Raw genomic sequence first — 25,010 nt, forward strand, 5'->3', positions numbered from 1 at the left:
AATGTGCTGCTTCCATGGCATCTAGTTCCAACACGAATAACCTGTGCTGTAGATCCAAGTCTATCACCTCATTCACACAGTCACAGGCTATGTCTTAAAGGTGATGTCCAGTCTTCCACTACTTTCTGGTTCCTGGTCCAGTGATGATGTCCCGAGACAGGGGTGTATAACCAATTTAGTCATTCACTAGCTGTAGGGTTGACCTACATCCGGTGATTGACTGCAGCGGTCATATGCCCCTCTCTCGGGACGTCCTCGCTGGACCAGGAAGCAGAGAGCGGTGGGGGATCTGTGAGGCAAGTACTGCTTTTTAGGTGTGAACAGTAGTTTAGGCCATTACTTTTTTTTTTTTGTTAATCAACACTTTAATACAATAAAAAAAAAAATTATAATCTTAAATTTATAGTAAAAGTTCCTCAAAACTGGAGATCAACTTTAAAAACATTTCAGGGGTATCATATTGTCACCTACCTGATTTTCCTCTTAACAACGTATTATTCAGAGGCCATTCTACATGTAGAAACACCCCTGTATAGGAACTCCAGCCATAACTACAGTTGGCACGTTGTATAGCTGTGAATCGTTATATTATTAAGTTAAAAGTTCTGGCAAGTCTTATAACAAATGCTATGAGTTTAAATTGTTTTTCACAGCATTTTCTATTCTGAAAGATTTTAACCGATATTATTTCTGGTGTTTTTAAGGTCCTATAGAGAAGAAACCAAATGCTATGTATTCAGACATACTAATATTTTGCTATAGAGAATCTGTCACCAGCGACTTTCGTATCTAGCTGTTTGCGCAGACACATAGCTGTGGTTCTCTTTAATAAAACACTGTTTTTTTCTTTTGTTTATCCGAGGATCTGTTCCTGACTTAAATCTTTTCTTAATATGCAAATTAGGCCTTTGTTGCAATGAGGGTGTCACCACTGCTCTTGTTGCACCCAAGCTCCAATACTTTCTGTGGCCAGCCCCTTCCTCACTGCCAGGCCGCGGTAAAGCAGCCACAGAAAGGAGTGGAGCTTGGGTGATTCCCTCATTTCACTAAAGGATACATTTTCATATTAAGAAAAAGTATTATAACTTGGAACGGAGCCTCAGATCAACAAAACAAAAGCAGCGTTTTAACCCCTTCCCGACCAGCACCGTAATAGTACGGCGCAGTGGGAAGTGACTTGCTGCCCAGCGCCGTACTATTACGGTGGGCTAATCGGGCGGGTGCAGGAGCTGCGCCCACCCGATCAGCTGCAGGGGTCCGGCAGTCACTGATAGCCAGACCCCTGCTGTATTCGCCGCCATTGGTGAAAACACAGATGCCAGAGCATTAACCCTTGATTTTACGCGGTTAGCGCTGACCGCAGCACGTGCGATGTAAAAAAAAAAAAGCGTCCTTTTCCCAAAATAAAGTAAAAAATAGGGGAAACATAAGAAAAGTAGACATATTGGGTATCGCCGCATCCGTATCGACCGGCTCTATGAAAATATCACATGACCTGACCCCTCAGGTGGACACCATAAAAAAATAAAAATAAAAACATTTTTTGGGTCACCTTACATCACTAAAGGTGCAACACCAAGTGATGAAAAAGGCGTATGCCCCCAAACTGCCACCTTATCCTGTAGTTTCCAAAATGGGGTCATTGTTTTGGAGTTTCTACTTTAGGGGTGCATCAGGGGTCTTCAAATGTGACATGGCAGCTTAAAATTATCCTAGTGAAATCTGCCTTCCAAAAATCATATGGCGTTCCTTTCCTTCTGCGCCCTGCCGTGTGCCCGTACTGCAGTTTACGACCACATATGGCGTGTTTCTGTAAACTACAGAATCAGGGCAATACATTTTGAGGCTGTTAAACATTGCTTTGTTAGCAGAAAAGAATGGAATAAAAATGGAAAATCTGGCAAAAAAGTGAAATCTGAAATTTCAGCTTAATTTTCCATTAATTCTTGAGGAACACCTAAAGGGTTAACAAAGTTTGTAAAATCAGTATTAAATACCTTGAGATCTGTAGTTTCTAAAATGTGGTCATTTCTGTGTGGTTTTTATTATATAATTCTCACAAACTGACTTTAGACCTGAACTGGTCCATAAAAAGGGGATTTTGGAAATTTTCGGAAACATTTCAAGATTTGCTTCTAAACTTCTAAGCCTTCTAACGTCCCCCCCAAAAAAATGGCATTTAATAAATGATCCAAACATGAAGTAGACCTATGGAGAATGTAAAGTAATAACTATTTTTGGAGTTTTTACTATTATAAAATTAGAGAAATTTAAATTTGAAATTTTTTCCAAATTTTTGGTAAATTTGGTATATATATTTTTTTTATAAATAAAATGAAAATGTTTGACTCCTTTTTACCACTGTCATAAAGTACAATATGTGATAAAAAAAAAAATCTCAGATTGGCCTGGATAAGTAAAAGCATTTTAAAGTTATTGCCACATAAAGTGACACATGTCAGATTTGCAAAAAATGGCCTGGGCAGGAAGGGGGAAATGGCCCGGGGGTTGAAAGGGCAAATCAGGTGAACCACAGCTATGCCTCTATGAAAACATTTGGTTAGGGAGGCCACTGGTCATAGAGTCCCTTTACAGTGCCATCTGGCTACAGCGCTTATGACCAAAACACCACAAAAATGCAGAAAAACGCAGCGTGTGAATATGATAACCAGTAAGTGTTTGACATCTGATTTAATTTAGGTCTACAAGATAAAAAGGTTCCTTGGAAAAAGGATTTAAAGCAGTTTGACGCCTGGAAGGGTCAGTTACTTCTATCTCCTTATCACACATCGAATATGTTTTACCGGTAATCTTTGTGTATAGCCATGGCATATGCCAGAGTATTTCTTGCTGCTTCTGATTTCAGAGGGTCGTACTGGAGTTCCTTTTGTTGATGCCAATATGCGTGAACTAGCCATGACGGGTTTTATGTCAAACCGTGGACGCCAGAATGTGGCCAGTTTTCTAACCAAGGATCTTGGGCTTGACTGGAGAATGGGCGCAGAATGGTTTGAATACCTCCTGGTAAGATAAAGTTTATGTTTTAAAAGATATGAGACATTGGAGAGTGGTAATCTGATAATTTTTATATTGAAACCTGGATCACATATGCAAGTTCTGTTGATGTAGGAATGATAGATAAAGCAATGGCTGCTTTACTCTTAAACAGCTGCTTATAGATGGGACACTATAGGATATACAGTGAATAAATTCTACAATTTTGGGAATGATTAACCATTAAAAAAAAAATTCTCACTATTAAAAACATTGCTCATGTGCATGGCTGTGTTTCATTTCTACTCAGTAATTGTTAAGTTCGGTTTTCCGTTTAGAGCTCATGGGCCTCAGATGCTGCTTAACCACTTCAGCCCCGCTAGGTGAAACCCCCTTCATGACCAGAGCACTTTTTACACTTCGGCACTACACTCCTTTCACCGTTTATCGCTCGGTCATGCAACTTACCACCCAAATGAATTTTACCTCCTTTTCTTCTCACTAATGGAGCTTTCATTTGGTGGTATTTTATTGCTGCTGACATTTTTACTTTTTTTGTTATTAATCAAAATGTAACGATTTTTTTGCAAAAAAATGTCATTTTTCACTTTCAGCTGTAAAATTTTGCAAAAAAAAACCGACATCCATATATAAATTTTTCGCCAAATTTATTGTTCTACATGTCTTTGATAAAAAAAAAATGTTTGGGCAAAAAAAAATGGTTTGGGTAAAAGTTATAGCGTTTACAAACTATGGTACAAAAATGTGAATTTCCGCTTTTTGAAACAGCTCTGACTTTCTGAGCACCTGTCATGATTCCTGAGGTTCTACAATGCCCAGACAGTAGAAAACCCCCACAAATGACCCCATTTCGGAAAGTAGACACCCTAAGGTATTCGCTGATGGGCATAGTGAGTTCATAGAATATTTTATTTTTTGTCACAAGTTAGCGGAAAATGATGATGATTTTTTTTTTTTTTTTTTTTCTTACAAAGTCTCATATTCCACTAACTTGCAATAAAAAATTCTAGGAACTCGCCATGCCCCTCACGGAATACCTTGGGGTGTCTTCTTTCCAAAATGGGGTCACTTGTGGCGTAGTTATACTGCCCTGGCAATTTAGGGGCCCAAATGTGTGAGAAGAACTTTGCAATCAAAATTTGTAAAAAATGACCGATGAAATCCAAAAGGTGCACTTTGGAATATGTGCCCCTTTGCCCACCTTGGCAGCAAAAAAGTGTCACACATCTGGTATCGCCGTACTCAGGAGAAGTTGGGCAATGTGTTTTGGGGTGTCATTTTACATATACCCATGCTGGGTGAGAAAAATATCTTGGTCAAATGCCAACTTTGTATAAAAAAATGGGAAAAGTTGTCTTTTGCCAAGATATTTCTCTCATCCAGCATGGGTATATGTAAAATGACACCCCAAAACACATTCCCCAACTTCACTTGAGTACGGCGATACCAGATGTGTCACACTTTTTTGCTGCCAAGGTGGGCAAAGGGGCACATATTCCAAAGTGCACCTTTCAGATTTTGCAGGCCATTTTTTACACATTTTGATTGCAAGGTACTTCTCACACATTTGGGCTCCTAAATTGCCAGGGCAGTATAACTACGCCACAAGTGACCCCATTTTGGAAAGAAGACACCCCAAGGTATTCCGTGAGGGGCATGGCGAGTTCCTAGAATTTTTTATTTTTTGTCACAAGTTAGCGGAAAATGATGATTTTTTTTTTTTTTCTCTTTTTTCCTTACAAAGTCTCATATTCCACTAACTTGCGACAAAAAATAAAAAATTCTAGGAACTCGCCATGCCCCTCACGGAATACCTTGGGGTGTCTTCTTTCCAAAATGGGGTCACTTGTGGCGTAGTTATACTGCCCTGGCAATTTAGGGGCCCAAATGTGTGAGAAGAACTTTGCAATCAAAATTTGTAAAAAATGACCGATGAAATCCAAAAGGTGCACTTTGGAATATGTGCCCCTTTGCCCACCTTGGCAGCAAAAAAGTGTCACACATCTGGTATCGCCGTACTCAGGAGAAGTTGGGGAATGTGTTTTGGGGTGTCATTTTACATATACCCATGCTGGATGAGAGAAATATCTTGGCAAAAGACAACTTTTCCCATTTTTTTATACAAAGTTGGCATTTGACCAAGATATTTTTCTCACCCAGCATGGGTATATGTAAAATGACACCCCAAAACACATTGCCCAACTTCTCCTGAGTACGGCGATACCAGATGTGTGACACTTTTTTGCAGCCTAGATGCGCAAAGGGGCCCAAATTCCTTTTAGGAGGGCATTTTTAGACATTTGGATCCCAGACTTCTTCTCACACTTTCGGGCCCCTAAAAAGCCAGGGCAGTATAAATACCCCACATGTGACCCCACTTTGGAAAGAAGACACCCCAAGGTATTCAATGAGGGGCCTGGCGAGTTCCTAGAAATTTTGTATTTTTTGCATAAGTTAGCGGAAATTGATTTTTTTGGTTTTTTTCTCACAAAGTCTCACTTTCCGCTAACTTAGGACAAAAATTTCAATCTTTCATGGACTCAATATGCCCCTCAGCGAATACCTTGGGGTGTCTTCTTTCCGAAATGGGGTCACATGTGGGGTATTTATACTGCCCTGGCTTTTTAGGGGCCCTAAAGCGTGAGAAGAAGTCTGGAATATAAATGTCTAAAAATGTTTACGCATTTGGATTCCGTGAGGGGTATGGTGAGTTCATGGGAGATTTTATTTTTTGACACAAGTTAGTAGAATATGAGACTTCGTAAGAAAAAACAAAAACAAACAAAAAATTTCCGCTAACTTGTGCCAAAAAAAATGTCTGAATGGAGCCTTACAGGGGGGGGTGATCAATGACAGGGGGGGTGATCAATGACAGGGGGGGTGATCAATGACAGGGGGGTGATCAATGACAGGGGGGTAATCACCCATATAGACTCCCGGATCACCCCCCTGTCATTGATCACCCCCCTGGTAAGGCTCCATTCAGACGTCCGTATAATTTTTACGGATCCATGGATCAGATCCGCAAAACACATGCGGACGTCTGAATGGAGCCTTACAGGGGGGTTATCAATGACAGGGGGTGATCACCCCCCTGTCACTGATCACCCCCCCTGTAAGGCTCCATTCAGATGTCCGCATGATTTTTTACGGATCCATGGATACATGGATCGGATCCACAAAACACATGCGGACGTCTGAATGGAGCCTTACAGGGGGGTTATCAATGACAGGGGGTGATCAGGGTGATCACCCCCCTGTCACTGATCACCCCCCCTGTAAGGCTCCATTCAGACATCCGCATGATTTTTTACGGATCCATGGATACATGGATCGGATCCACAAAACACATGCGGACGTCTGAATGGAGCCTTACAGGGGGGTTATCAATGACAGGGGGTGATCAGGGTGATCACCCCCCTGTCACTGATCACCCCCCCTGTAAGGCTCCATTCAGACATCCGCATGATTTTTTACGGATCCATGGATACATGGATCGGATCCACAAAACACATGCGGATGTCTGAATGGAGCCTTACAGGGGGGTTATCAATGACAGGGGGTGATCAGGGTGATCACCCCCCTGTCACTGATCACCCCCCCTGTAAGGCTCCATTCAGACATCCGCATGATTTTTTACGGATCCATGGATACATGGATCGGATCCACAAAACACATGCGGACGTCTGAATGGAGCCTTACAGGGGGGTTATCAATGACAGGAGGGTGATCAGGGAGTGTATATGGGTGATCACCCGCCTGTCATTGATCACCCCCTGTAAGGCTCCATTCAGACGTCCGCATGTGTTTTGTGGATCCGATCCATGTATCCTTGGATCCGTAAAAATCATACGGACGTCTGAACGGAGCCTGACAGGGGGGTGATCAATGACAGGGGGGTGATCAATGACAGGGGGGTGATCAATGACAGGGGGGTGATCAATGACAGGGCGGTGATCAATGACAGGGGGGTGATCAGGGAGTTTATATGGGGTGATCATGGGTGATCAGGGGTTTATAAGGGGTTAATAAGTGACCGGGGGGGGGGTGTAGTGTAGTGTGGTGTTTGGTGCGACTGTACTGAGCTACCTGAGTCCTCTGGTGGTCGATCCTAACAAAAGGGACCACCAGAGGACCAGGTAGGAGGTATATTAGACGCTGTTATCAAAACAGCGTCTAATATACCTGTTAGGGGTTAAAAAATTCGGATCTCCAGCCTGCCAGCGAGCGATCGCCGCTGGCAGGCTGGAGATCCACTCGCTTACCTTCCGTTCCTGTGAGCGCGCGCGCCTGTGTGCGCGCGTTCACAGGAAATCTCGCGTCTCGCGAGATGACGCATATATGCGTGACTGTGCGCAGGGCTGCCACCTCCGGACCGCACATCTGCGTTAGGCGGTCCGGAGGTGGTTAAAGGGGTTATCGAATCCCTCTAATGACCCCCAGGATGCCTTGGCCCCTCCTCTAGAGCATACTTGCCTGCTCCCCGGCACCCGCGTTCCTCTGGATTCCTATATGGCCGCCGCTGCTTTTCCCCGTCACGCGGATCAAAACATTCGGCGATGGGAGGGTGCAGCCAATAGCAGGCCGCAACGGTGACTAGCCTACTTAGCAGTTAGGGGGGCTGGTCACCGTCGCGGGCTGCTATTGGCTGCACCGACCCCCATCGCTGGATTGTTTGATCCATGTGACTGGGAGATGCAGGGATCTAGAGGGATGTGGGTGCCAGGAGCAGGTAAGTATGCTCTAGAGTAGGGGCCCAGGCATTCTGGGGGTCATTATAGGGATTGAATAACCCCTTTAAATTGGACTTGGTAAGTTTAGCACAATGTAATATTATATTCCGCCTGCAAAAATATGAATGAGCCATTAGTCATACCCTTAATAACAAAGGGAGCTACCCTGGGAACAGTGTTGGCTTCATATTTAGTAATGACCAGAAAGATTGGTAGAAAGGTCTGTACTTGCTTAGTCTAGTGACGTAAGGCCCCTTTATACAGGCCGGCACAACAGGCAATTATCTGGAATGAACCATTAATTCCTCATAGCTGCCTGCTTGTCAGAGGAGGTGAGAACTGCATTTACATGTGCAGTACGCCACCCTGCAGGGTATTGCGATGTGAAGTCACGGTTAATAGGCAAACAAGGGTTACTCACAGTTTGTAGAGAGACCCTGGGCAGGCGTACAGCAGTGATGGAGAGGCTGGCACAGGGGTCCTCTGGGGCACTCTCTGTATTTAGGGACCAGGCCTGATGGTGGATGAGGTGCCCTGGATGTTGCAGGTGTTTAATGTGCCTAGGGCAAGGTCCCTCTAAGATTCGTGACGCCAGTGCCTGTAACGGTGGCACACTGGTAGTGGTAATAAGTGAGGAACACGGTGTTGTGGTGAACCAAACTTTTTTTTACTGGAAACAGTTAACTTTATACAGTCTTTTGCAAGTTCCAGGTAATGCAGCAGTAATAAGCAGGCTTTCACATAAATGGCAGGTTCAATGTTCTTTGCAAGATACTCAGAGGGTAAAAACAACACTTACAGACCAGGCTGCACTTTTCCTCAGAAATCCTGTGCACTATTCCTCAGAACTCCTGGCTGTCTGTATCCCAAGGCCTGTATGCCCTAATGCTGGCTTTATCCTTGGTAGCAATCTTCCTCAGGTATCCCTTGCTTTAGGTTAATAATCCTTCTGCCCTTCAGCTTACTTGTCTGGCTGGAACAATGGCTCTGCTCTGGTTAGGGAACTTGGTTTCTCCCAGGAGGCAAACCCTTCTCCTGGGGTGAATCTTCTGAGCTAACTCTGGCTCAAGAACTTCAGGCAGGCTAGACTGCACTGACTAGCCTCCTGGACTACACTGCCCTTCCCTGTCTGGGCCTAACTATATATACTAGGGGTTCCCTAGCTCCCTCTACTGGCTAGGAGGGGGAACTACACCCTAACAGGCCTGCTACCCAGATAACACAGGGAAATGAACATAAAATATCATATCAATACAATAGTCATATTAACCCTTGTGTAGTGCCCACATTTACCGCTAGGACCGTCAGTGTCCCTTGATTGATACGTGTTAATAATTCTAAAATGTAACATTTATTACTTGCCCTTAAAATAACTTAATTAGAACTCTATCTTGACACTATAATTATAGTGTCAAGATAGAGTTCTAATTAAGTTATTTTAAGGGCAAGTAATAAATGTTACATTTTAGAATTATTAACACGTGTCAATCAAGGGACACTGATGGTCCTAGCGGCCAAATGTAAATAAGAAAAGAAAAGTCCCAACACGTGTTAGGGAGATATATGTAAATCAACTCACATTTACCTAGTGGGACACTACACATGTATGGGGGTGATTGAGTGATCACACTCGTGCCCATAGACAGTCATTGTTTCTGGGCAGCAGATGCCGTGTTATACAGCACAATCTGTCGCGATTGTCTGCCTCAGTGATACTTTCACCCAATGAACGATCGTTTGCACAGGACAAATCCTGGGAACACTCCTTCCCGATAATTGGAGCACAGAAGGCATGAAACTCTTAACACTTAACTTTTAATACATACCAATAGAAACCATCAATGTGGATAGTTTCTTAGACCCAATGCAATAAAAACAGTAAATATAACAAAACAAATAGGTGGGCGGGGAGTGGAGAAATCCGCAGTCAGGATGAGAAACCTTTCCTTATACGGACCCTGACTACCCCTCAACACAGAGAAGAACCCTGATGGTGGATGCACTCTATTAATCATCCTACCCCTGATCCACCTTAGTACACCCTACGCCATCCTGACGCGTTTCCCCCTGCTAGGTTCATCAGGGGATGAAGATAAATCGGGTATTTAACAGGTACTAACAGATATGGATCACTGCTGTAAGGATATGGGTCACTGCTGGATAAAGCCCCCAGGTCCTGCAGCTGCATCACCACACAGCCTTGGAGTCACTGTACCCTTGCCACCAGTTTAAGACGTGAGTGGTCCTAGCGGACCTGGTTTATTCAGTTATGCACTCATTGTGGGCATTTTTCCCCTGTACAATGCACACTGTATAGTGGGGTAGTTATACCCACACGTGGTCTATCTTGACATTAGTTTGTGGTTTTGTCCTGGTGTGATTCTAGGACCTGAAGATTTTATCCAGCAGTGACCCATATCCTTACAGCAGTGATCAGTATCTGTTGCATACCTGATTTATTCTTCATCCCCTGATGAACCCAGCAAGGGGAAATGCATTCAGGATGGCGTAGGGTGTACTAGGGTGGATCAATGGTAGGATCATTAATAGAGTGCATCCACCATCAGGGTGTTTCTCTGTGTTGACTGGTAGTCAGAGTCCCTATAGGGAACGATTTCTTATCCTGACTGCGGATTTCTCCACTACCCCGCCCAGTGATTAATTTTGTTATATTTATTGTTGATATTGCGTTGGGTCTAAGCTGCTTTCCACATTGATGCTTTTTATTGGTATGTATTAAAAGTTAAGCTTTAAGGCCCCTTTCACACGGTCAAGATTTCCGCGAGGGTGCGATGCGTGAGGTGAATGCATTGCACCCGCACTGAATCCGGACCCATTCATTTCTATGGGGCTGTGCATATGAGCAGTGATTTTCACGCATCACTTGTGCGTTGCGTGAAAATCGCAGCATGCTCCTCTTTGTGCGTTTCCACGCAACACAGGCCCCATAGAAGTGAATGGGGCTGCGTGAAAATCGCAAGCAAGTGCGGATGCGGTGCGATTTTTCACGCACGGTTGCTAGGAGACGATCGGGATGGAGACCCGATCATTATTATTTTCCCTTATAACATGGTTATAAGGGAAAATAATAGCCTTCTTAATACAGAATGCATAGTACAATAGGGCTGGAGGGGTTAAAAAAAAAAAATATAATTTAACTCCCCTTAATCCACTTGCTCGCGCAGCCAGGCTTCTCTTCTGTCTTCATCTTTGCTGTGCACAGGAAAAGGACCTGTGATGACATAACTACGCTCATCACATGGTCCGTCACATGATCCACCACCATGGTAAAAGATCATGTGATGGACCATGTGATGAGCCTAGTGATGTCACCACAGGTCCTGTTCCTGTGCACAGCAAAGATGAAGACAGAAAAGAAGCCGGGCTGCGCGAACAAGTGGATTAAGGTGAGTTAAATTATTTTTTATAATTTTTTTTTTTAACCCCTCCAGCCCTATTGTACTATGCATTCTGGATTAAGAATGCTATTATTTTCCCTTATAACCATGTTATAAGGGAAAATAATACAATCTACACAATACCTAACATGCATATTTTTCTCACGTGCGTGCAAAACGCATTGCAATGTTTTGCACTCGCGCGGAAAAATCACGCATGTTCCCGCAACGCACCCGCATCTTTTCCCGCAACGCCCGTGTGAAACCAGCCTATGAGTTTGAGTTTCATGCCTTAAGTGCTCTGGGTTTTTATTAGCATGACTCATGTCATTAATTTTTGATCATATATATATATATATATATATATATATATATATACACATATACTTTTGACTTCACGATAATTGCCCTGGTTAAAGGCCTTTGTAGTTCCAGGTGGAACCCCGCCTTTTACAGACTGCTAATAAATAGATTTGTATCTTTAGCCGCATTGCGCCTACCCAAAAAAAAAGGGGAAGCTGGTATCACTTCTTGCAACTTCAAATCACAGTCAAATGAGGAAACTGAGTCATTTCTCATGCTGAATGGAGACGGCTCCAAGAATTAACTTGTTAGACAAAAATAAGTGCAGGAAATGCAGCGGACATGTGCATCCCTTATACTCTAGACGTACGAGAATGGTAATTTAGCTTTTAGTGAAGGTCAGAGTTCTGCTGTGTGAGGGACTTAAATAGACTCAAGTCCTATGCTGAAGACCCAACTCTGTGATCTAGCCGCAACCATCACGTACTGCTAACAGTCATAAAGGGAATCAGCCACCAGTTTTATTCTATCCTAAATAAGTGCAGCATAAACTGGTGACAGATACCCTTAGCAAAATGCTGGGTCCCTTAAATTCACCCAGCCATTCTTCTAGAATCTGTTTTGAACAGCTCCAGTACGAGCTGACTGGATGGAGCTGTTCAATACATAGCACGTGTTTGAGAGTCATCATATTCCTACACTCCTGTTGCTGATTTCAGTAAGCTGTATATTCATGGCTTGCAGACCAGTATAACATCTGTACGGTTTCTGTCTTTCTAGGTGGATTATGACGTCTGCAGCAATTATGGAAACTGGTTGTACAGTGCTGGAATTGGAAATGACCCGAGAGAAAACAGAAAGTTCAACATGATTAAACAGGGTCTGGATTATGATGGCAAAGTACGTCCTTACATTTTGCATTCAAGTTGGACAGAGTTGAGGACCTGGATATTTTTAGATTTTTGTCATCGCTGTGTTCAGAAAGCACTTGAGCACACCTCCAGTGAAACACGAGCACTCAGGTTTAGGCCTCATGAAAACGACTGTACGTATTTTGCGGTTCAAAAACAGTGGACCTGCAAAATACGGATACCATATTTATTTATTTGCGGATTCATTTACTGTGTCCGTAGACTGCATTTTAGGGACCAAAATAGGACATGTTATGTTATTTGTGGAACATTCACAGTCCACAGACCCACCAACGTCGTGGATGGCATTTGTTCTGCAAATTACAGAAAATGTCCTCTTCTGGTCTGCAAAATGCGGTCATCGGACACACTGCATTTATGCACAATTGATATGGAATAAGGCAGGTAGTCACCTATGACAGTCTTTCCTCAATGCAGAGACAAAAAGATTAGTTTATTCCCTCATTAATCGTTAAGAGACATTGGGGGTCATTTATTAAAACCAGCGTTTTAGACGCTGGTCTTAATAAGGTCCTGCACTAGCAGTGGATCCGCTCAAGTTATGTAGAGGCTACTCTACATAACTTCGTCGCATCCACTGCTGCTTCTAAAGCTACGCAGCTTCCTTGCTGGTGTAGATTTAGACCATTTTCTATGCCTGAAACAGGAGTAGAAAATGATGAATTAGATGCACCGTCCCCACCCATGCCACACCCACTTTTTTAAACCTGGCGCAAAAAAGGGAAAAGTCGCAGATTGCAGCTCAAAGAACCTTTGTGCCATAACCCATGCCAGAAATACGCCTAATATAGACCTATTTCTGTTAGTAATAACCCCCATTATTTTTTTAATCAGTTAAAGAAATTGGCTGGTGATGTGTATGGAGCACCTCCCAACTACATTCCACCGACAGCAGGTGTCGGAGGGGGGGGAAATGAGGATAAGGCATGATGGATTTCAACACGTCCAATCATTTGTCCAGGGAGAACAGCCAATGCTGGGGACTTGTCTATTTCTTCTTATAACCGGACTTAAAGGGATTCTGTCACCTTGTTTTCGGTTATAGAGCTGCGGACATGCACGGCTAGATCGCCGCTAGCATGTCCGCAATATACCGGTCCTATAGGGCTGTGTCCTTTTTATTTTGTTTAAAAAATGATTTTAGAGATATGTAAATGAGCCTTGTAAGGTGCCTAAGGGGCTGTACGAACCTTCCTGGTGCCCAGCCACCCCCCCACCCCCCTGTGAAGGAGCCCAGCACCGCCTATGTCCTCCGAATCTCCTCCTTTCGTCACCGTTAAATTGCCGTAATCTCGCGATGCGCGAGCTGGCGCATACGCAGTGCCGGTATAGTGTTCTTTCCCTGTGCTGGCATCAGCCTCAGGGAAGGAACTGTGCATGCGCGAGCTTGGGCATTGCGAGATTATGGCAATTTAACTGTGACGAAAGGAGGAGATTCGGAGGACATAGGCGGTGCTGGGCTCCTTCACAGGGGGGGGGGGGGCTGGGCACCAGGAAGGTTCGTACAGCCCCTTAGGCACCCTACAAGGCTCATTTACATATCTCTAAAATCATTTTTTAAACAAAATAAAAGGACACAGCCCTATAGGACCGGTATATTGCGGACATGCTAGCGGCGATCTAGCCGTGCATGTCCGCAGCTCTATAACAGTAAACGAGGTGACAGAATCCCTTTAAACAAAAAAATGGACCTCACAAGGTACCCATATAAAATGTAATATTTTATTGAATTAATCTTCACATATAAAAGGCTGTTGATGTTAAAAAGGAAAAAGTGGCAGAAGAAAACACGATCCTGGTAGCACACACAATACAGGGGTATATAGTATGTGTACAATTATGTAAATACATATTAAGACATGATGCAGCAAATATAGTGATCTACAGTTGCATAAACAATCATACATAGATGGAGGATACTGGCAACCAAAGTATCAAGAGACAATCACCTCTTACTATATTGACCAGAATATCTACAACATGCTGCATCAAAAAAACTCGCCTAAGGGTGCGTGCAAACCAGGATGGCGTTACCCCAACTCGCGTTTCGGCGTGCCTTCGTCCGGCACCAATGCACACCGAAACGTGCGTCGGGTTAACGCCATCCTGGTTTGCACGCACCCTTATATCTGGCCAGATATAAGATATGAGCCTTCCTATGAACACTTATTCCCAGTAATTGTCCCGAATAGCCTGCTGCAGCATAGCCCCTGAAACCAGAGAGTTATACTTACCTGCTCCCCACCGCTCCGATCCTTAGCACTCCCCCCGCTGTTTACACCTGGCAGTGCATGGACATGGTCATACACCACTACAACCAATGACTGGCTTAGGCCTCATGCACACAACCGTTGTGTGCACCCGTGGCCATTGTTCCGTTTTCCGTGATTTTCTGCGGATCCATTGACTTTTAATGGGTCAGTTGAAAACTTGGAAAATGCACCGTTTGTCATCTGCCTCCGTGATCCGTGTATCCTGTCCGTCAAAAAAATATGACCTGTCCTATTTTTTTGACGGACAACGGTTCACGGACCCATTCAAATCAATGGGTCCGTGAAAAAACACAGATGCACACAAGATTGGCATCCGTGTCCGTGATCCGTGGCCGTAGGTTACTTTCATACAGATGGATCCGAAGATCCGTCTGCATAAAAGCTTTTTCAGAGCTGAGTTTTCACGAATTTCATTGGTGGCCAGTCCTGGTTGCCATGGTTACTTAGCAATATTAGAAGCATCATACTTACCTACTGGCTGCTGCGCTGTCTGTGACCGGCCGGGAGCGCCTCCTACTGGTAAGTGACAGATCATTAAGCAATGCGCCGCACAGACCTGTCACTTACCAGTAGGAGGAGCTCCCGGCCGGTCACACACAGCGCAGCAGCCAGCAGGTAAGTATGATGCTTCTAATATTGCTAAGTAACTATGGCAACCAGGACTGCAGTAGCGTCCTGGTTGCCATGGTTACCGATCGGAGCCTCAGCGATTAAACTGGGACTCCGATCGGAACTCTCCGCTGCCACCAATGATTGGGGTGGGGGGGGGAGGCGAGGCCGCACACTGTGCCACCAATGTTATAAATACAATAGAGGGAGGGAGGGGGGGCCGCACACTGGCCACCAATGATATTCAAACTGGGGAGGGAGGGGGGTCTGCCCCCTGCTGCCTGGCAGCCCCTGATCTCTTACAGGGGGATATGATACGCACAATTAACCCCTTCAGGTGCGGCACCTGAGGGGTTAATTTTGCTGATCACAGCCCCCTGTAAGAGATCGGGTGCTGCCAGGCAGCAGGGGGCAGTCATGTACACAGTTCGTAGTATATTCTAACTAGAAGCGTTCCCATCACCATGGGAATGCCTCTGTGTTAGAATGTACTGTCGGATATGAGTTTTCACGATGTAACTCAAATCCGATGGTATATTCTAACATAGAGGCGTTTCCATGGTGCTGGGGACGCTTCAAGTTAAAATATACAATCTGATTGGAGAAAACTCCAATCCGATGGTATAAAAGGGACTCCTGACTTTACATTAAAAGTCAATGGGGACGGATCCGTTTGCAATTGCACCATATTGTGTCAACGTCAAACGGATCCGTCCCCATTGACTTGCATTGTAATTCAGGACGGATCCGTTTCACTCCGCACGGCCAGGCGGACACCAAAACGACTTTTTTTTTCATGTCCGTGGATCCTCCAAAAATCAAGGAAGACTCGCGGATCATGGACCTACGGACCCCGTTTTTGCGGACCTTAAAAAAAAAAAAAAACGGTTGTGTGCATGAGGCCTTACGCGGTGATGTGGCCACAAGCAGCATGTCACTTCTGAAGCCAGTCATTGACTGAAGCGGTGCAAGTGACCATGGCGATGCACTGCCAGGTTTAAACAGAGCAAGAACCGGAAGATGGAGGCAGCGCAGAGGACCAGAGCGGCGTGGAACATTCATTAATTATGAATCTTGTATTTCAGGGGCCATGCTGCAGGAACTTGTTAAAAATCATTTTTACCAGAAAAGTGGCGACACTTCCTTCCATCCTGCCCCCTATTCATAAATCAGCGTTTTCCTTCACTGCAGAGGACGGAGCTAACTGGTTATTACCGCCTCCTGCCCTCCAGTTATAGGCGCCCTGCAGTAAGGAAGTCGCTTGATAGTGAGGAAGTTGCTTATTGGTCAATGCTTGAATGACCAGACCCGAAAAGGCCTTCATGACCAGACACTTTATTTGTGATTTAGCACGCTTGGTGTTTTAAACGGTTGTAACTATCTTTTTTGTTGGACTACCAAAATAGTTTTTGCAATAATTTTTATTTGGAGGAAACTGTACAAAACGTTTTTAAAAAGTATATATTTTTTTTCAAACTATAGCTCCTTATTCTTTAAATATGCAAACTGACACCAAAATAAATTATTATTAGTTCCCTATTTTGTGTACCGTATATACTCGAGTATAAGCCGACCTGAATATAAGCCGAGGCCCCTAATTTTACCCCCCAAAAATGGGAAAAATTATTGACTCGAGTATAAGACTAGGGTAGGAAATGCAGCAGCTACTGGTAAATTTCAAAAATAAAAATAGATACCGTACCAATAAAATTGCATTAATTGAGGCATCAGTAGGTTAAAGGTTTTTGAATATTTATTTCAAAGAAAAACAATATGGTATAAACAATAACTTTAACAGTACAAAAACCAACTAAAGCGAATATTCGATTTTGGGGAAAATACCAGTTCATGCGAATTTTTATGCGAAAATTTTAATGCGAATTTTCGCAATCAAGACCTAGACTCGAGTATAATACGAGGGGGCTTTTTGAGCACAAAAATATGTGCCAAAAAACTCGTCTTATACTAGAGTATATACGGTAGGTTGTTTTTTTAATATAATATGTATAGTTTCACGGGAATGGGGCGGTAATGGTGACCGTTTTGGTTGGTGTGGGTGTTTTTTATCTTTCTTTTTTTTTTTTTTTTACTTCATTTTTAATATATTTCTGCTACATAATATGTCCCCCAAGAGATCATAAAAAGACCTTGGGGGACACCGTCGCTTTTTTAAATTTTGCACTTTTTCCTTTTTATTTCTTACTTTTCCTTTTATTAATATTTTGTTGTATTATTTTTTTTTACAATTGGTTTATAACTTATTTTTTTAATATATTTTTTGCCACATAATTTGTCCCACAAGAGGTCATAAAAAGACTGTTGTGGGACAGTGAACACTTTTATTTAGCACTTTTTCCTTTTTTTATTTTATTTTTTCAAATTTTAAATTTTTTTTTCGCCACATAATATTTTATTTTTAATAATTTTTTTAACTATTTTTTATTTCATTTTTTTAATATATTTTTACCACATAATTTGTCCCCAAAAGGTCACTGAAAGACCTTTGGGAGACAATAAGACTCTTTTTTTTTTGTACTATTACCACTGTAACTGGAGCATACAAAGGAGCCCCAGTTACAGGGAAACCAGCCTGCTGGAGGGCGTTTTGTATTAGGGCAGAGCTCATCAGGATCTACTGACCCTACAGCTCTGCTCTCCTTTGCCCCCGAGACACCCAGCGATCACGTGATCGCCGAATCCACACTGCAGAGCGTTCATGATGGAGAAGGAAGAAGCGCTGATAAAGCGCTTCTGCCTTCTCCTCGGCTTCCCCGCTCTCACTAATAGCCAGGGACCCTTTCCTCTCCTGCTACAGTGCAGGAGTAAGGCCCCATGCACACGGCCGTGTTTCACAGCCGTGTGCGGGCCGTGGAACCGCGGCCTGGATCCCTCCTGAGAGCAGGAGCGCACGGCGTCACTGGTTGCTATGACACCGTGCGCTCCCTGCTGCCGGCACAGTACAGTAATACACTGGTATAGATCATACCAGTGTATTACTGTATTGCGGCGGCAGCAGGGAGCGCACGGCGTCATAGCAACCAATGACGCCGTGCGCTCCTGCTCTCAGGAGGGATCCAGGCCGCGGTTCCACGGCCCGCACACGGCTGTGAAACACGGCCGTGTGCATGGGGCCTAAAACCTGTAATTCTTCTGCCCAGAGCGCCGCACAGCTGATCGCAGGATTAGCTGTGTTTCTGCCCAGCAGGATGTGGGCTGCAAACCATGGCTCTGGGGGCTGCATGCGACCCGCGAGCCGCAGGTTGTGCACCCCTGCCTTATAGCAACAGACATTTACGACATGCTGAACAATTTATGCATGGCCAGCTTAACTTGCGGGTTAAATGGAATATTAAGCTTGGCTCCAATCAAACTGTTATTTTTTTATATCCAGTGGAGGCAAAATTTATATATCTCGTTGGCTTTCAGGTTATTTTCTCATTGCATATAAACAGTATTTATTTAATTTTTTTCTTCATCCATGGCGGCATTCCTGAGATTTTTTTCAGATAAAAGGGAATAACCCTCTGATTTTCCCAGATATTTTATGCACTATTAACCCTCCAGAACCTTTCATCCAGATGGAAATATATGTGAAATTTACATTTGATCTCTGCAGAGTTTTTTTTTTCCCCCTTCTCGCTTAGAAACCCAAAATAACATGTCAGTCATATTCTTCACATAACTGTGAAAGACATGGGGCCAGATGTATCATTACTCTGACAGCTAACTCCACTTTCACATATGGCTAAAGTCAGTTTTAGCCAAGTCAGATTTATGAACGGCCCTTTAATACTGTAATAAATGTGGTTTGACAGTAGCAGTTTATCCGTCAGTAAGCAGCTTTACAAAAGTCGCACATCTTTACGAAAAAGTCGCACGTCTTTACGAAAAAGTCGCACGTCTTTATGAAAAAGTCGCATGTTCTATTAAAAAGTCTCATAAGATAAGCATGGTCCTCACTGGAGTGAAATTGTGCAATTTTTTTGCGTTTTTTTTGCCACTTTTTAAATAGTTTCAATAGTAAATCTGTCTAGAGATTAATTTACATAAGAAAACATGCCCACTTTCAGAAAACTGGCGAGCATAGTGCAGAGCAGAAAAAAGTCGCAAATTTTTGCGCAGTTTTAGTGATTGCGCAAAAATTTGCGACTTTTTCATCATTCTGACTTGAGCTAATGATAAATCTGGCCCAAGGAGTTGTTCCTTTTGGTCCTAAATGATCATGTGGACAGTTTCTCACTTGTGCGATCATGGACTCCAGGAATCGGTTTACCAGTAAACGTCGGCTTATTTTTCTCTCTTGTATTTTGTTCTCTTCAAATCAAAGGGTGACTACATCCGATTATGGGTTCCAGAGCTGCAGGAGATAAAAGGAGGAGACGTTCATACACCATGGGTACTAAGTAATGCAGCCCTGGCACATGCTAATGTAACTCTTGGAGAAACCTACCCATTTCCAATTGTCATGGCACCAGAGTGGAGCAGACATGTGAACCAGAAGCCAGTAAGTCCAGAACTGCTGTGCAGGCCGTTAACATGTGAATGTATAGAAATGATAAGGGTTTTGATGTACTAATATATATATATATATATATATATATATATATATATACATACAGTCTGAAGTTCTACAAACTGTAATGAAGAGGACTAGATGCAAGTAAAGCCACTTCTCCATTTATTTTTGTTGGGAGAGCACCCAACGTGAAATGATTTAGGGGGTCATAGGTCCCCTGCTCTCCTGACAGATGCAGTTTCCAAGGGTGGGGCCCTCAATGAATAGGCATTCATAGCATATCCTGTCAATGTGCCACACATGTTTAAAATTGGGATACCCTTTTAATAGAGGAGTTTCTGAAGACCGTGAATAATTTTTCATGAAATGCGGGTTCTACAGTGTTTGTTAAAAATGCATGCCAGTCAATGAAAATGTGATGAAGTTGGGTTTTGGGTCTTGGGACCCCTGACTATTTTCCTAAAATAGCCGGATTGAGATGTCAAGATGGCCATTCACATTGAACAGCTTCTCCCATACACACAGAGGTTTGGTTTTGCTGAATGTGTATCTGTATTCAATGGGGAGATAGGAGAAAGCCTATGCCAGCCACTTCTAGCAGCGTCTTATCTCCTGGAAGTACTTAAATATCAGGGAATCAAAGGGGCAGTAACATATTAAAATATAACTTTTAATGGTATAGAATAGAATATCCCCAAAACAGGGAGAAATATCCCGTGGGGAAATGGGTCACGCTAGGTGGGGTCCCACGGGCAGACCCTTGTTGAATATGTGTGGACCCCAAGGATCGAGAGGAGCCACACGTAATGGTGAAGACTGTCGTCAGAGTCCTGTGTATCAATGCAAGGACCAGGACGGTGCCTTATGTGGGTAAGATAACGAGGAAAGATCTTACCGGTAAAGATTCATAGGCAGCGCTATTCACTGAGCACAGGATGTCGCTGGAAAGGATGGTCTTTTCCAGCTCGTAGATTCTGAGTAAGGTGTCCTTTTAGGGGGGGTCTTCAGGGAGTCGGTCATACGTCACAAAGAGGAGGTAAACTGCCCCTGTTGCACCCTACTTGACCTGTTAAGACCCTAGTGCCCTAACACGGGATCCATGCCCCGCAAAGGGTGGTCCCGTCCAGAACCTCACCCTGGTCTAAGGTCCCTGTAAGAGCCTGCCGGGGTGATTGGATAGACACCTGGTGTGATGGTAATAAAACCGTAAAATGTAATAGATGGGTATGTTCACCTGTCCCTACGCGTTTCATAAATTGAACATACCTATGGGTTAGTCACAATAAATCCCATGAATCGTCAGGGGACGAGGGGTGACACTATTGGAGCTGCCCTCGACTGCACAGTGTAGATAGTCTGCCCCCTCCTGCTTAGCAATACACTAACTCAGGCCACTGGTGGTACGTGGCGTACTTTTTACTAGAGCCGACTAGAGTATTACTAAGCAGGGGGGAGGGGGGTGCAGACTGGCTCAGACCACTTTCACTGTATACGTGGAGTGCGTATGGCAAATAACCAGGAGCACATTCCACCTAGGGTGCGTGTGGCAGTCGTCTAGGTAAACCGGCGTCAGACAAGATATGTCATGCCAGCAGTGTAGCGTCCGGTTCACCTAGACAACTGCCACACGCACCCTAGGTAGAATGTGCTCCTGGTAATTTGCCATACGCACTCCAGGTATACAGTGAAAGCACGCCACATACCATTAAGTGGTCTGAGCCAGTCTGCACCCCCCTCCCCCTGCTTAGTAATACTCTAGTCGGCTCTAGAGGTCGGCTCTAGTGAAAGTACGCCACGTACCACCAGTGGCCTGAGTTAGTCTGCCCCCTCCTGCTTAGCAATACACTATCTACACTGTGCAGTCGAGGGCAGCTCCAATAGTGTCACCCCTCGTCCCCTGACGATTCATGGGATTTATTGTGACTAACCCATAGGTATGTTCAATTTATGAAACGCGTAGGGACAGGTGACCCCCCCCTTACTCAGAATCTACGAGCTGCAAAAGACCATGCGTTCCAGCGACATCCTGTGCTCGGTGAATAGCGCTGCCTATGAATCTTTACCGGTAAGATCTTTCCTTGTTATCTTACCCACATAAGGCACCGTCCTGGTCCTTGCATTGATACACAGGACTCTGACGATAGTCTTCACCATTACGTGTGGCTCCTCTTGATCCTTGGGGTCCACACATATTCAACAAGGGTCTGCCCGTGGGACCCCACCTAGCGTGACCAATTTCACCACGGGATATGCGCATTTAGGGTCCCGTCTGTGTCTGTCTGTTATGTTTGTAAGGGAATTTTTCTCCCTGTTTTGGGATATTCAAATCTATACCATTAAAAGTTATATTTTAATATGTTACTGCCCCTTTGATTCTCATATATTTACGTTTTTGAGCTGTGCACCCTGCCCCCCCCCCCCCCACCGCGGTTCTGCTGAACTGAATTTTAATACCATAAACCTTTTTAATGATCTGGGTTAGGTTCAGCAGAACTGCTGGGGTCCAGGTGATAACTCTGTAATGTAACATTAAAAGACAGTCCTATAACAGCTGTGTGAAACCTAGCCTAACTGGTTTTGTCTTAACTTCCTTGTAAGACAGGCGTTTTTCTTTCCTGGAACACTGTCGAAAAAAAATTATACTTCCTTGATCCAAAATTGTGACGAGGTAGTGAAAACAGTAGAACCACATAATTAACATAGTGACATTAGCAGGGAATTTGGAGAAATGAAAGGTATTGCCTGTGTTGTGGCCGCGAATCTGTCACCAGCGACCTCCCTATCCACCTGTTTACACAGACACATAGCTGTGGTTCCCCTGATTAAAATGTTGTTTTTCTTTTGTTGATCTGAGACTCCATTCAAGAGTTATGATGCTTTCTCTTAATATTCTAATGTGGCCTTTGGTGCAATGAGGGTGTCACCATTGCTCTTGTTACGCCCAAGCTCCACACCTTTTTGGTGCCAACCCCTTTCTGGCTGTTTTGTTTGACTTGGCCAGGCAGTGGCAAAGTAGCAAGGGAGGGGCTGGCAACAGAATGGAGTACAGTTTGGGTTGAACAAGAGCAATTGTGATGCCCTCGTTGCACCAAAGGTATAATTTGCATATTAAGAACAAGTATCCTAACTGGAATGGAGCCTCAGATCAACAAAAGAAAAACAGTGAACCACTACTCTGTGCCTGTGCAAAGAGTTGGTTACAGAGGTCAGTAGTGACAGGTTCCCTTTAAACTTTTGAAGCTTTTCTTCACAAAACAAATCTTGACTTCTTTCAAGAAGATAAAGCCTATAACTCCCCCCCACTGCCCAATATCTTGTTAAATGGGTACTCAAGTAATAACATGCTTCCAGCTATCCACTGGATAGGTGATAAATGCTAGATCAATGGCTGGGGCTCCCATCAGTCGCCAGAATAGGGGTCCAGTGTCCATCGTTTGACTGCAGCAGCGGTTGAACATGCTCGACTGTCAGTCCCATAGACTTGTATCAGCAGAGCACATACTCAAACGCTGATCCACTCCAAAGGGGCACACTGGACCCCTGTTCTGGTGATTTATAACTTGTTCTTACTGGAAGCTGGGATATTCAAGCAGATATTCAAAAACTAGCGACACAGTAAGTGATAAGTGTGGAAAAAGTGATGGTGATGCCATATCACTCAAATGGGTTGCTGCCTTCATTATTATTTGTTTCACTCTTTCAAAATGTTGGCTGTAATGAATGGCCTGAGCTTTGGCTAACACCTTTGTCATTCTGTTGCGTGCCTAATATTTCATATGCATTTTCAGAAGAGTATTTCTCATCTTGAGCCAAATAGGTTTTTGAGTAAACACAAAAAATAAAATAAAAAATAACACTTTTATATGCAGATATTTTATTAAAGAGCTCCCGAGTGCAGGATCACAGGATCAACCCTATTAAACTGGCACACTGTCTGGCAGAGTTGATTAAAATGACTGCTAATTAAAATGACACCTGTTTTGTGAAAATTGGTTGCGGCGTTCCTGAGGGGGAATACAGTGCACTGATGGGTGTAGGCAGCACTGGAAAGCTAGGGAACTGAGGCACTTAAGCCCCCCATTTGCAGAAAGAATAAAAATATTTTTTCCTCTGGAAAACCCCAACCAATTTTTCACAACACAGCCATCATTTCAATCAGCAGGCTAAGGCTACTTTTACACTAGCGTTCGGCTGTCCGCTCGTGAGCTCCGTTTGAAGGGGCTCACGAGCGGACCCGAGCGCTTCCGTCCAGCCCTGATGCAGTCTGAATGGATGCGGATCCGCTCAGACTGCATCAGTCTGGCGGCGTTCAGCCTCCGCTCCGCTCAGCAGGCGGACACCTGAACTACAATGTAAGTCAATGGGGACGGATCCGTTTGAAGATGCCACAATATGGCTCAATCTTCAAGCGGATCCGTCCCCCATTGACTTTCAATGTAAAAGTCTGGACGGATCCGCTCAGGCTAATTTCACACTTAGCTTTTTTTTGCCAATTTAATGCAGACGGATCCGTTCTGAACGGAGCCTCCGTCTGCATTAATATGATCGGATCAGTTCAGAACGGATCCGATCGAACGCTAGTGTGAAAGTAGCCTAAAGATTTCCAGGCAGTATACAAGGTTGATCCTGCTGACCGGTGCTGTTTAATATTTGTATCTTTATTGCAACACTTTTTTTTTTTTTTCCAGGACAGTGGTGCGACAGCATCTGGTAGAAGACCTGGACCTTCACACATGCCGAAACAGCACAAGAACAGAGGGATAGATTTCTACTTTTCTAGAAATAAAAATGTATGAATGGAATGAAGAATGTGGCTGGGACAATGGGGTATTTTCAGGAATCTGCACTGTCATTGGGATAAGTGCATAAAGTAGTTATAAAAATCATTCTGAACGGAAGATGATGGAAACGCGAACACCTGACCATTAGGATATTTGCTGTTCAAGAATAAAAATAAAAAAAAGATTAAAAAAAAACCTCTTACTTAAGGGCTCTTTCACACAAGCAGATGCCGTGCGGGTAATCCGTGCTCTGGACAGCAGAAACATGGAGAATTAACATGATTGATAACGCTCTTTGCCTCTCTGTGACCTTTTTACTACAAAATCATGGTGACAACTTTATCTCCTTCTGATTTTGTAGTTAAAAGATCACAGAGAGGCAAAGAGCATTATCAATCATGTTAATGCTCAGTGTCTCTGCTGTGCAGAGCGGGGCTTGGCTCTCTTTCA

General features: G+C 43.8%; 1 protein-coding gene across 1 annotated transcript in view; it reads left to right on the forward strand.

The window, feature by feature from the left end:
* The window catches only part of LOC122938845 (cryptochrome DASH), a 43,418-nt gene extending 18,619 nt beyond the window's left edge, over window positions 1-24,799 (forward strand). Inside the window, exons 10-14 of the mRNA XM_044294683.1 lie at window positions 2,701-2,760; window positions 2,867-3,024; window positions 12,230-12,349; window positions 19,591-19,767; window positions 24,468-24,799. Of these exons, the coding sequence (XP_044150618.1) occupies window positions 2,701-2,760; window positions 2,867-3,024; window positions 12,230-12,349; window positions 19,591-19,767; window positions 24,468-24,575 (623 nt within the window). The 3' untranslated portion in view covers window positions 24,576-24,799. The remainder of the gene's footprint in view (window positions 1-2,700; window positions 2,761-2,866; window positions 3,025-12,229; window positions 12,350-19,590; window positions 19,768-24,467) is intronic.
* Window positions 24,800-25,010: the final 211 nt, after the last annotated feature.

Source organism: Bufo gargarizans, chromosome 5, assembly GCF_014858855.1.
Source record: "Bufo gargarizans isolate SCDJY-AF-19 chromosome 5, ASM1485885v1, whole genome shotgun sequence".
Classification (NCBI taxonomy): Eukaryota; Metazoa; Chordata; class Amphibia; order Anura; family Bufonidae; genus Bufo; species Bufo gargarizans.